The sequence below is a fragment of the Fukomys damarensis genome, unplaced genomic scaffold (assembly GCF_012274545.1).
Source record: "Fukomys damarensis isolate Sample0158 unplaced genomic scaffold, DMR_v1.0_HiC HiC_scaffold_34, whole genome shotgun sequence".
Classification (NCBI taxonomy): Eukaryota; Metazoa; Chordata; class Mammalia; order Rodentia; family Bathyergidae; genus Fukomys; species Fukomys damarensis.
In genome coordinates, this window is record NW_022900946.1 from 11004777 (window position 1) to 11019575 (window position 14799).

Below are 14799 nucleotides of genomic sequence, written 5' to 3' on the forward strand. Positions count from 1 at the left end.
TACCGGGGATTGAACTTGGGTCCTTGCGCTTGCAAGGCAGGCTACCAAACCGCTGAGCTAAATCCCCAGCCCCTAGCATTTTTATAACTTTAAGATGACATGTTCTCACTGATAGTTTAAAATGCTATTATTTTCTAAATATTTTTTTAAATAAATATGTTTTACTATTCCCCAGGGACTACTTCTACAATTCTAAAGATATAATTTGAAGACATTCAAGGTAAGGCTTCAGCAGGGCTATAGCTGGGGGCTATGGTCTTGCAGATGATAGATATACCTTTGAAATTGTAGGCTTTATCCAACCTACTCCCAAGAGACAACTAAAACACACTCATGTTACTGTCTGACCCTGTTACGCTGCCATCTCATTCCAGACTCTGCCAGCTACGAAAGAGAGAAAGAAATTCCCTCAACAGTGCCCCATAGACACATGCATATCACTGGGGTGTATGCAGCAATACACCGAAGCAACTAAATTCTCAGTATCAACAAAACTAAGTAAGACACTCAGAGTAGAAAAACAGAGAAGGTGCATGGGTTATAGGGGCTTATATAAATTGTGAACAAAACATGTTACTTAACAGGAAACTTTATAAAGGCCATTATGAAAGAGAGTATCTTCCAAGTATTTATAAGGCTTCTTCTTTACTTTAAAGAATTTAAGATAACTGCCACAAACAATATGCATATGAGAATCTAGTTTAGAGTTGTTAGGAGGTTTATAACTCGCTTTTGAACTTTATAGCTGTGTTCAGTGTAAGTTCTGAAGCCTAATTTAAAAAATGCTTTTTAAATGAGTAACAAATACTATATTCAAAGAATATAGAATTATATACATATTTTGTTTCTGGTTCTAACTCGTGAAAGCAAGAAATTATCAAAATGTGTAAAAATGGCTTTGAGAATTACATTAATACTCCAGTTCCTAAACGTTAACAGCAAAGCCAATGTGAGACAATTTTATAGAAAATTATTCATTTCTATTATTTCTAGTTATAGAAAAGGAAAGTAAAAATCCCATAGTTTTGTGTTGCCTATTTACTACACATTTATTTACTTCTAATTCATGACATTATGAGTATTTGCTGTCTGGCTATCAAATCCAGAGAAAGACAGAAATTTCCTGTTTCTTTCACCAATCTCCATCCAACTATAACTATAACTATAACAGTTCATGTACAATCTAAGGAATTCAGTGTTGCCTAAACCAAATGCTCATCACCTAAGTGAATTTCCAAACATCTGGAAAGACAGTAAGCTTAACAGGTTAATGAGGAGTAGGGAAAAGATTAGCTGCAAACATATTTGTAAGGGGTATGACAAGGAAGCAGTTTTCTGGGTGGTTGGGTTCTACAGCCGGGCAAAGTTCATCTGATCAGTCTGCAAATATATTAATACATGTAATGCATCCAAAACAAAGTCCACTTCATATTTCCATGTGCTCAACAAACTCAAATAAACTGTACTGTCTCTAGTAAGTGATCACAGGAATAGAAGATAGCCTAAAATTGTTTCTTGTGATAAATGGGTGAAAAAAATCTTAGAAATAATTTTCAAGATGAAACCGTTAAGTTCAAACCACTAACAAATGTAGAAACTAGTAACACCAAAGTTTAAAAAAGAACAAATCTCTCTTCTTTACTGAGGCCTAAAACACATTATTTCAAAAACAATTTCAAAAAGCATTTTAATATAAAAGAAGATAGCAAGTCCTGATATTACTGCTACTTGATACTACCAACAGCTGGCTTATGGTCAATCTGTAACCGTGTTAAGGTGGTTGACACCTTAAAAACACCTAGAAACAGAGACATACCAAAAAGTATCAAAATTCCAAACAGCTTCCAAAAACAGAATCCATATTAATTTCTCTGCTTACTCTATAATGAATGGCAATGACTCACAAGCTTCAATTTACCACAGCACCCTCTGGAGTTGTTCCGTCTGACAGCTTACTAGTCTTGTCAACAACCTCATGAAGGAGGGTACCTCAGAGTAGGGTCACCTCAGAATGCAGGCACAGGCAAGGAGTTGCTCTTTCTCAGATGCTGTCTCATCCTACTTTGTCTTCTCTGATTTTATAAAGATGTATTCAACTTATAGCACTTGAGCTTTTTCTATTCAAACACAAATGACCTGCTCCTTCAACTGATTTCATTTTTATTCACAGTGCAGGCCAGCTGAAGAAATGTTGATATTGAAATATAAAGATTATCTACTCTATATATAAAACATCAGAACAAACCTCAAAATCCCTGTGTGTATAACACTTCAGTAAAGGTGCAGTATTTGTGTGTTTCTGTATGACCACCTTCCTTTATGAGGGGCTCACTTGGGAAAAGTTAATTGCCTAAGTGACTACCTTACTTTTGAGGTACTTCTAGTTATAGAATTATTTTGGTCACATTCAGGCACTAAGGAAAACTCACATTATCTTTATTAAATGTCTTCCATGTTTATCCCAGTAGTAGGACTATCTTGCCACTTCACTATCTTAACTAACATAAATATTTACTTAAAAATAAGAGAAGATGCTGGAATTATTACATAAATATCAACTTCATTTTCCTTATAAAGCTTATTTATAAACTACTGGATGACATAATCTTTATTTATTTTTATGACATAATCTTTATATACACTAATCACAAATTGAAATACCTCCATTTTTCCCTCAATATAGAAGAACATAGTTCTAATAAAAAACTCAAATGTTGAGGAATAACAACACAACAAAATATCTGAATTAAATTTTGAGGGAATTACATATATTTTGATATTAAATATGATATTAAGATCTAACAAATGAATACACATTTAAAAATATGAGTAAAATAAGAAAGCTAAGTCTTTTCTCATACATAGTACTTGGTATGAATATGCTCTGCTCATATGACTGTCAAAAATCTAAGATAAAAAAATCTAAGATTTTAAAAACATTTTCATTATTTATGTTTAACTGGCAAATAAATGTACATATTTGTCCTATACAACATGATGTTCTGAAATATACATACTCTATAGAATGGCTAAATTGAGCTAATAACATGAATTACTTAACATTATTTATCTATTATTTTATGGTATGGATATTTAAAATCTACACTTAGTGATTTTGGGGGGGGTACTGGGGACTGAACTCAGGACCTTGCGCTTGCAAGGCTGGCAGGGGCACCTCTGAGCTAAATCCCTGGCTCTACATTTATCAGTTTTCAAGACTCCAATACATTATAATAAATAACAAACACCAAGTTGTATAATAGTTCTCTTCAAATATTTCTACTGTCTTAATGGAAATGTTGCATCCTTTGATTAGTATCTTCCTAAAAACTTCCATTTCTGATAGCTGTAGAAAGATTACGTTTATACTTAGAATGTATATGCAAATTAAGCTAAGTTATCATGAGCCCAAAATTAGAGTGTGTATATGCCTGAATATAAGGTAAGATTTCTAACTTACTGAAGGAATTTATTAGAAGAGGGAATTATCTTGTATTTGAGTCCTTATATCCTATCTCACTACAAGATGCTTTTTCATTTGCTTAATACTGTAAAAGAAACATTGGCTTAAAAACTAAACTCATTCAAAGCTAGTTTTAGATTTATAGAAATGTCCTAATGAGAATCAGAAAAAAAGGAAAAAAAATCAATACATTAATTCCAGTTATAACCTTAAAACTGTTGCATGTTGTTACAAAGAGGCCTTTTAAAAACTGCTTTTAAAAGCTGTTAAGTACTGTTACTCTGTCAGAAAGGATACTAGTCACAGTAGCTAATTCTAGGAAAGTAATTAGGCAGGCAAAGGAACGCCTGGGAGGATGACCTACTTTTCATTATATACCTATAGTATTTTAAACTTTGGGAGTATGTTATCTATAAAAGTAAAAAAAAAAAAAAATTTTAAAAGGTTAAATTCTAAAAGAGAAATTATACCCAAATGTTACAATCAATGACAATTCAAACATACATGATTATGTTGTAGAGATTATAAATATACAAGACAATCTCAAAAAAAGGTCCTGCTGTTTTGTGAATGGTATTTAGGATTCCGACATGAAATTTTCAGGGTCAGGTTGTGCATGTATAAAAAATCTTCTGGAATTCAAACAAAAGAGACAGGAATCCATACATGTTTTAGAAATTAGAGGTACAGAGATGATACATGGTATATCTGTTGATAAAAAACACTGAACATATTCAAAGTTTGGGCAGGATGGTTTTATGAACTGAGACTAGATAAAACAATCTTTCTATATTATGGCATTTTTTTCATAAAATGTGACTAAATTAATAGATTAAACTTTTAGCATTTCACTATCTCCTCAAGAATTTATAATGAGAAACTACCCTATATTTTGGCTTGCTTTACATTCAGACATCTATATTAATTTCTGTAAGAGAACATGGAAACTATATCAAGTATACCATGAAACATAAACTTTACCTTCTGTTACAGATGACCAGTTTTGTGAGCAGTTTTACAGCCCGATTTATACCAGTATAACATTTTTTTAGGGCAATAATTTGACATGATACACTAAGTCCCTTATTTATCAACGAAACCCATTCTGAGAGAATGTTTTTAAGCCAGATTTGTTCGTAAGTTCAACAAAATGAGTTTTATATGCTTTTTACACAAATATATAAGGTAAAACACTAAAAAAAAAATTCAAGGTATTCATATCTGTAAGTTCAAAACTTGAATGTTCGTAAGTTCGGAACTTACAGTACTATCCCTGGCCCACATGCACTGTATAAACCTGATAACCATCACTAGTCAATGACAGCCTCCCAATGACCCTAGCAATAACTTAGCCAAAATGTTATTTTGAATCAATCAAAACGGTCAAGAGTTGCTCCTGACAACAAAATTCAGATACAAAACAAATCAAATCTTATTGGAAGGGAGAGCACATGCACACTCGGGGCCTTCACTAAAGTACTAAAAATAGTAGTATACGTCTTCTACCCATTTTTCTAAATAATGAAGACTATACAAAACCTCTGAAAGTAAACAACAAGGTATGTGAAGCACTATGAAGGGAAAGTTTTATTTCTTCTGGCTTTTAAACATGAAAAATCTAAAAATACACTTGTAAAGGTTTAAGACTCATGAGAACTATGGAAAGTACAGTAAATCCTCTTGCAATTCTCAATTCTGCTTTTAAAAATATGTATATTCTGTTCATAAATTTTAACATTACATTATATTTATATTTTAAGTATTAAAATGATTGTTATCTATCTTTACTGATTTTGATAAAAATTGATAGTACCGTATTTTCTGGAGACTCTGGAATGTTGTGATAAATGAGTATTTGTGAAACAGGGCAAGAATGAATAAAAATATTCATTTTGTATACAAAGACTGAGAATTTGGTCAAACCCTATGCCTAATAAAATAAAAAGTACTCACATAAGTTCTTGACTTAGTGATCATTGAAATAGTTATACTGTGCCAATTCTGAAGGAAAGTATCACATAAGGGTGACAGGGCAAGGGAAGGAGAATGTATGCACAACCATAATTGCTTTCCCAAGCTTCAGCACAAGGAGTGGCCTTCACTGGAAGATCATTCCAGCATGCAATTTGCATGTGTGAAAATGGACGCATCTAAAGTAGCTTTCTTAAGGCAGGGTTAACACCAAAAACATTTACTGGGGAAATAATTAGAACTGGATAGAAAGTGAAATTGTGTCTGCTACTCAAACCTTTAGTGACTGTATAAGGGTATCCCTCATAACAGACTGCTGAATATAACTGACAAAAAAATCAGGAATCAACTGCACTTATCAAGAGGTGATTCTTTCAATGACAGCGCCCAATGCACATGCTGCACAACTCACCATTCTTCCTTTCATTCAGAGAGGGTAAATGCTGACTGGACTGCAAGGAGAGCTCCTGGAATTCATGAGCAACAGCTTCACTTTGAGGACTTGGAGCAAGATGGGCTAGAGGTCCCAGCTCATCTTCGGTGTCTAGAGCCCCTCCGTGATCCATTGTGTTCCAGCCACTGAGAACAAGGAGTATGAGACACCTCTTACACGTGACCTGTTGAAAAGACTGCCCCCCCAAAAAAAGTAAACAAACAGCACATTTATTTTTCTCCAATTCAGACAAGTTTTAAGATGGGATCCCTGAGTTCTAGTTCAGTTTTACTGCCATGGGGCCATTATCAATTCATTTTCCCTTTTTGGACCTTAGGCTCCTTGTCCAATACACAGAAATAATATACTTACCATCCAAAATAGCATTTACACTGTAAATAAAAGTTGAGTGATTTTGTATCAAAAATTCAAGTTACACCTACTGATGTCATTAAAGATTTCAATATCTACTTAAATGAGGACATCAACAAAGGCTAAAAAAAAAATAAGCAGCTGCCTGTCTTGAAAATTCATCTTAAGACTCCTACATACATCCACAGCAATCAACAAAGCTTCAGCTAAAGACTACTTTATCACCCTGGGTCTAAGTGTGAAAAGAAAAGGAAAAAAAAGAACCTTCAGCTAACCCACAATGGACACACAGTTCATGACAAAGAAAATTTAAGTCTCTGAGAATTAGGGTTATTATACTATAACATAAATTGGACCATGCTGACTGATACAAAAATTGGTAACATTAGTACCCAGAGACACAAAAAACCCCAAACATATAACACACATTTTGTGACTGAATAGTACACAGTAACATAACTGTTACTAGAAGCTTGAAAGATTGTGGTTGATGTCATAAAGTAACAACACATCTGGTAAGACTGTTGCCTACTTATTCAGTAGTATGCCATACACAGATTGTCTATTCATTCACTTTGTGCAACAAAATGCCTCCAAAAACTTCCGATTCCCCCAAAGCCAACCCAAAGGGCATCAAGAGGGAGGAAAGCATAAAGCACAAAGCAGAAATGTCTGAAAGTATCAATGGAGGTAACAAAATAGCTCAATAAGGTGCTTGGTGAACCTAAAAATATAACTAAACAGATAATGACCCAATGAAAGAAATGATCAGGGAGTACAGAGAAGAAACTAATAAAAATCTAGTGAATCTGAAAGAAAGAGATGCAAACCATGAAGACACAGTACAGGAAAAAGTATGGGAGTCCCTAAAAAATTCCAAACAGATATCCAAGACATTAAAAATACAATTTAAAGTATGGACAGTAGAGGTGACCAATGTGAGGACAGAGTGTTCTAACTAGAAGACAGGTTACTGTCTTCTTGGTTACTAATCGATTAGTGAAAGATAGCTTAAAAACAACAAAAGAACATGAGAAATGGATCCAACAACTGCTAGATAAAGAATACTAATGTAAGAAGAGTAACTGGAAGCACAAAGGGTATAAAAAAACAGTTTATAGAAGTAATAACAGATAACTTTCCAGACATAAAAAAAGAAAATACCACTCCACACCACATAATAATTAAAACAGCAGAAATTCAACACAAGAACAAAATCTTGAAAACTGTTAAAGCAATGAATCACCTATAAAGGAAAACCATTCAGAACTACAACAACTCTTCAACATGAAACATAAAAGGAAGGAGAGCTTGGAAGGAAGTGTTTCAAGACGCCCTCCAAAAAAACCCAGAACCAAACTTCCAAGGTAGAATAATATGTCCTGAAAGATTACTTTTCAAAATTGATGGAGAAATAAGGTATTTCCAAAATTAAGAACACCTAAAGAAATTCATGATCACCAAACCAATACCCCCCCAAAATTTCAGATATACCCCAAAGAGACAATAAAGTTAACAATGTCAACACGTCCAACAAAATTAATGTACCAGGTTATGCTAGCAATTAAATAGAAGGGAAAGAAAGCAAAACGGCAATAAGTAATACAATGACAGGAATAAGTCAACACTTACCAATTGTAACTATTAAATGGATTCCATTTGCCAATTAAGACACAGATTAGCAAAATGGATCAAGAAACAAAATCCAATGGTATAGAAAACACGTACCTAACCCAAAAAGAAACTCACAGACTAAAATTCAAAGAATGGAAAAAATATACCATGTAATGGGAACCTGAAAACAAGCAGGAGTAGCTATTCTATTCTCACACAAGATAGAGCCAAAACTGATCAAGAGAAACAAAGCTGATCAAAAGGACAAAAGAAGGATATTACATATTAGTTAAGAGAACTATTCAAGGGGAAGAGATTACAATTACACACATATATGCACCAAACCAAAGTGTTCCCAACTTCATTAAACAAACATTAATGCAAAAAAAGATCAGATAAACATCAGTAAAATTAGTGAGGAATCTCAATACCCCACTATCATAAATAGATCAACTAACCAAAAAGTGACAATGAAATGTCAGAGTTGAATCAAACTTCAGAAGAAATGCGCTCAACAGATAGCTACAGAGGGTTCATCCAACAAAAACAGCACACGGTACTTACTTTCTTCAAAGTAGATCACGTATTAGCTAATAAAGCATGCTTAAGTAAATGCAAAAGCACTTAAATTTTACCATGCAGGTTATCAGATCACAGTGCAATGAAATTAGAAGTCAACAACAAAAGAAAACCCATAAATTATGCAAATGTACAGAAATGAACATACTCTTGAATAATCACAGAAGAAATTAATGAAGAAATAAGACTGTACTAGACTCAAATGATAATGCCAGTACAGCATACCAGACCTTCTGGTAAACAGTAAAAGCAGTCCTATGAAGAAACTTTATAGCTGTAAAGGTCCACAACAGAAAAACAGAATGAGCCCAAATAACCTAACGATGCATCTCAAGATTCTAGAAAAACAAAATGATAAAATATGAGAGCTTATATAAAAAGGAAAGTTATAACCATTAGAGCAGAAATTAATGAAATGTAAAGAATCCATAGGTCATTGAGCTAGCTCTTTGAAAAAATAAACAAAACAGGCAAACCGTTAGCCAATTTTGCTAAAAAAGGAAAGAAAAGACACAAAACAATGCAAATAGAAATGAAAAAAGATAAAATCACAAAGCACACCATCAAAATCCAGAAATTTATTAGCAACTACTTCACAAACCTATGTACCAAGGAATTGGAGAACTCAGAAGAAATGGAGAAGATATGTATGGAGAAGATATGTATGGAGAAGGTATGTATGAATCACCAAAACTAAACCAAGAAGACTTGAAAATCTTAATCCAATAATTGACAATAAAATTGAAGCAGTAATTAAAAACTTACCAACTAAGAAAAGCCCCAAACTTCATGGATTCACTACCAAATTCTGTAAGAATTTTTGGGAAGATGTAACACATATATTCTTCAAACTCTAATGAAATCAAGAAGGAAGGAGTACTTCCAGAATCATTCTTGGAAACTAGCACTACGCTGGATGCCAAAACCGACAAGGATCCAACCACAAACAAAAACTACAGGCCAATCTCTCCAGTTAATATGGATGCAAAAACCCTTAAAAAGATACTGGCATCAGGGATTTAGCTCAATGGTTCCACCACCTGCCTTGCAAGTACAAGGATCCATGTTCGATCCCCAATACCAAAAAAAAAACTGGCAAAAAATGTGAAAAATCATCAAAAAGGTCATATGCCATGATCAAATAGGCTTCATTCTAGGGATGCAAGGATGGCTCAACATAAAAATCAACAAATGTTAATTCAGAACATAAACATCAAAAATCATATAATCATCTCAAAAGATGCAAAAAAAAGCCTTGCACAAAATCCAACACCCATTCAAAATAAAAGCACACATGCAAAAAACCTGAGGAAATAGGTATAGAAGGACCTTATCTCAATACAGTAAAAGTCATTCATGAAGGTCTTCCAGGAAGATTGCAGAGTGGTAAGCTGCAACAAATCAGCCTCTCCATGATTTCGAATATAGACCCTGAAAAATAACAACCTTGGGAAGGAAAGGAAACAGGTGGATCTCTGGGACCCAGGAAGGACCTGAAGGGAAGGGTGGAGCCTACAGAGACACTGAAGAGACAGACCACAACACAGAAATCACAGATCTCAGAAGATGACAGGCTTGAAGGCACAGAGAAGCTTCTTTTTATTTTATTTTATTTATTTTTTTGGGGGGGGTTCCGGGGATCGAACTCGGGTCCTTGTGCTTGCAAGGTAGGTGGCGGAACCACTGAGCTAAATTCCCTGAGAAGCTTCTTTTTAAAAATTATTATTTGGCTTTTTATTTTCCTCTAGTTGTTTTTGTTTCTTTTTGAAGGTGAACACTGTTCACAGCTTTTTTTTTCTCCTTTTTCATTCTTTCTGTCCCTTTTGTCTTCACCAGTTTCCTGAAGCTTGACTAATCTTTCTTTCATTCAGCCTGGCTTTGATTCTCTTTTTCTTCTTTATTTTCTGTATACTTTCCTCTTCTCCCTTTTAATTTTCTCCCCTTTGGGTAAAATTGTTCTTATGAGTGGATATTTACTATATAAATTTTTTAATTGTCTTAGGATTTTTTATATAACTATAAATCTTGTACAAACAGTTAAAGGTGGTAAATTACTAGTTATCAAAGTTTGTCATTTTCCAGTCTATGTTTGATGCTGTTGGTATTGCTGATTATACTACTTTAGCTCAAGGTTACAAGCTACTGTCATCAATTGATCTTCCTTGTATGATAATACAGTAATACCTCGGTTCACCAACATTTCTGTTTGCAAACAATTAAGTTCTCAAACAAAAACATTCAATAAAGTTTTGCTTTCATTCACAAACACAATCAGGGCCACCTTCCCCACACAAACAGAAATGCAGCTATCTTCCCAAAGGCTGTAAAACAAATTAAGTTCCTAAACCAAAGTACCACTATACCTAGATTATCTGGAGAACATTAACAATGATACAGTCCACTAGCAAAGAACCAGATGCTAAGCCAAACAGGCTGCAATCTATCATCTCTAATAAACAGAAGACGCAGGATCCTTGGACAGGTGCAAGGGCCAAGAACTAGCTATGCCTAGAAGACATCTCTGAAAAATAGTAATTTCCTAAAGAGGTCTTGATACTATTCGTAATGCTAGCTTCCATATGCAACTCACAAGCATCAACACAGAAAGCAAATAAAGAAACAAGAAATAGAAAATGAGAAAACATGGAAACAAGATACAACCCCAGACCTCCACCTTGCCCAACACAAATCCAGGGGGCACTGAGTTGGAAGAAATCAAAAGCAACTCAGCTGAACTTTCTGAAATGGTACAAGTACATAAGCAACAAACCAGATGAATGAGTCTGAAACAAAAAAACAGAGAAAGAATTACACAGATAATTAAAGAGATGATGACCATAACAAAGAACATGGTTAGTGAATTCAGCATAGATTAGAAAAACAAAAACAGAAAAAACAGAGGAGCTTAGGGAAAGTGATGGAAACCCAACATAGGAAATAAATGGATTCCACAAAACTGATTCAAACAGATATCCATGAGATTAAAATTTCTACTGAAAGTATGTATAGCAGAATCAATCAATGTGAAGAAAGAATATCAGATCTAGAAGACAGGGTTGTGCTTAGTGATTATCTAATGAAAGATCATAAAAACAGCACAAATAGCTGCTAGACAAGGCAAAGAAGACTAGATTCTGATTAATCAAAATCAATGAAAAATCAGAAGATAGCACAAGGGACATAAAAAAGAAGTAATGAACTTCCCAATCATGAAAAAATATTTTGACATACAGTGAAGTGAGGCATATGTAACTCCAAATAGCTATGATCAGAAAAAAACTATGCCAAGGCATATAATAGTTAAGATTCCAGAAATGCAAGACAAGAACAGAATATTAAAAGCTGTTAGAAAACCAAAACACATAACCAAAGGAAAACCCATTAGAATCACAGCAGACTTCTCAAAACAAACCCTTACATCAAAGAAAGCTTGGAATAAAGTATTTCAAGCCCTACAAGAAAACAATTTCCAACTCAGACTGATGTACAACTCAAAATTATCTTTCAAAACTGATGGAGAAATAAGATACTGCCATAAAAGAATACTTGAAGACATTCATGATGACCAAACTATCATTCCAAAAAGTTTTGAATAATATTCTAAAAAGAAGACAATAATTCCAAGAATCTCAATAGCATGAATCTACCAGGCAAGGAAAGCAATTAAATAAAAGGGAAAGGAAATCAACAACCAGAACACACATGAATTGACAAGGACAAGTCAATACATATCAGTTATAATCATCAATGTGAATGATCTTAATTCACTCATCAAAAACAAAAGATTGGCAGAATGGATAAAGAAACAACATCCAATGATAATGGTGCATATAAGAAACACATTTACCTAAAAAATGATGTCATAGACTGAAAGTCTAAGGATGGAAAACAATACTTCATCAACAGAAACCTGAGAAAAAGCTGGGGTAGCTATTCCATTTGCAGACAAAGTAGATTTCAAGCCAAGACAGATCAGAAGAGACAAACAAGGTTACTACATACTTTTAAAGCGAATAACCCAAGAGGAAGACACAATAATCATAAATATATATGCACCAAATACCAATGTGGCCAACTATATAAAACAAACACCAATGGATAGGAAACATTAGATGAACACTAATACAACTGTGATGTGGCACTTCAAACTTCACTGTCACAAACAGATCTACTAGGCAAAACAAAACAAAATGTCAAAATTCAACTAAACCTTAGAACAAATGGACTTAGTAGGTATCTACAGTCTTCCACCCAAAAACAGAATGCACATTGTTCTCAGCAGCACACAGGACTTTCTCCAAAACATACCACATCCTAGTTCATAGAACATGCCTAAGTAAATGTAAAAGAAGTGAAATTATTCCATATATATTATCACATCATACTGCAGCAAAACTAGAAACATAGCAAAAGAAACCACAACTGTACGAACATATGAAAATTAAGTACAATTCTACAAAACAACCAATGGGTCTGAGATGAAACTAAAAAATTAGTTCTACAATTAAACCATAGTGCCAATATGACATACCAGATATTAACGGATGCAATGAAAGCAGCCCTACAAAGGAAATTTATAATGGTGAATATCCACATCAGAGCAAGCTCAAATAAATACCCTAATGTTGAACCTCAAGGTTCCAGAAAAAGAGCAACTTAAACCTACAGCTCACATAAGGAAATAAATTATAAGGGCCGGCAATTTGGCTTAGTGGTTCCACCACCTACCTAGCAAGGTAAGGGGGCCTGAGTTCGATCCCCAGTACCAAAACAAAACAAACAAACAAATGAAATTATAACGATCAGAGTAGAAATTAATACAATTGAGATTAAGAAAATAATAAAAGCAATCATTGAATTGAAGGAGTTTGGTCCTTTAAAAGACTAAATAAAATCGTAACTCCTGAGCCAACCTTATCAAAAGTAAAGAAAAAATCCAAATACAAGCAATTAGGAATGAAAAGGGTGAAATCATTAACAGATTGTGTAGAAATCTAGAAAGTAATAAATACTACTTTGAGATCATCACCTACTTTGAAAGCATGTACTCTATTCAGAAAAAATGGACAGATTCCTAGATACATATGAATTACTAAAACTGAATCAAGGTATAAAAATTTAAATAACCCCAAATCAGTCAATAATATTGAGGAAGTGATTTAAAAGCTATCAACAAAGAAAAGCCCAGGTCCTGAAGTATTCACTGCTGAATTGTACCAGAACTTTAGAGAAGATTTAATGCCACTACCCCTCAAACTTTAATGAAACTAAAAGAGAAGTAATACTCCAAAAGTCATTGCTGGAAGCAAGTATTAATTATTCTGATATCAAACCCAGAGAAAGATCCAACTGAAAAAGAACTACAGGACAATCTTCTCAATGAATATAGATGCCAAAATCCTCAATAAGATATTTGCAAACAGAAGGTATCAAATCGTCAAAAAGATTATATATCATGACCAAGTAGTATTTATCTCAGGGATGCAGACATGGTTCAACATATGTAAATCAATAAATGTTTGCCTGTTTGTTTGGTACTGGGGATTGAACTCGGATCCTTGTGCTTGCAAGGCAGGCAGTAGAACCACTGAGCTAAATCCGTGGCCTGTAAATCAATAAATGTAATAGAATACATTAACAAAATGAAGGACAAAACCCACATGATTATCTCAATGAATGCAGCAAAAAGCATTTGAAAAAGTCCAACACACATTCAGGACAAAAACTGTACAGCAAATTAGATCGAGGGTCTTTATCTTAATCTAGGAAGAGCCACCTATGACAAAACAACATATTGGTCAAAAAATGAAAGCTTTCACTCTAAAATCAGGAAACATACAAGGATGCCCACTATCAACACTCCTGTTCAATATAGTTCTGGAAACATTATCCAGAGCAATTGGGCAAGAGAAAGAAGTAAAAGAAATATGGATAGGAAAGGAAGAAGTTAAATTGCTTTAAGACAGAAGAGGTAAAGGTCTTGAAGACACAGGTAAAAACAAAGACTTTATGAACAAAACCCAGATTACACAGGAAAAACTGTAAAAAATCAATAACTGCAATGACATCAAATTAAAAGTCTTTTGTACAGCAAAAAAACAAAAACAAAACAAAAAATCAACACCAACAAAATGAAGAGAAAACCCACAAAATGGGAAAAAAAAATTTACCAGCTATTCCTCAAAGGACTAATATCTAGTATAAACAACAACAACAACAACAACAAAAACCCACCAAATTCAATGACCCAATCCAAAAATGGGCATCTGAAATGAACAGACACTTCTCAGATGAAGAAGTACAAAAGTATATGAAAGAATGTCCAACATCACTGATTGTCCAAGAAATGCAAATTAAAACAACACTG

The 14799-nt window shown here is 33.9% G+C and overlaps 1 protein-coding gene across 2 annotated transcripts in view; it reads right to left on the reverse strand.

Moving 5' to 3' along the window:
* Window positions 1-14799, reverse strand: part of Mrtfb (myocardin related transcription factor B) — a 168719-nt gene that overhangs the window by 97533 nt on the left and 56387 nt on the right. Inside the window, exon 3 of one of the 2 annotated variants that reach the window (XM_010610018.3) lies at window positions 5847-6013. In XM_010610018.3, the coding sequence (XP_010608320.1) occupies window positions 5847-6000 (154 nt within the window). In that variant the 5' untranslated portion in view covers window positions 6001-6013. Of the gene's footprint in view, window positions 1-5846; window positions 6052-14799 lie in introns of those variants that run through there. The other variant, XM_010610019.2, reaches the window with a different exon arrangement.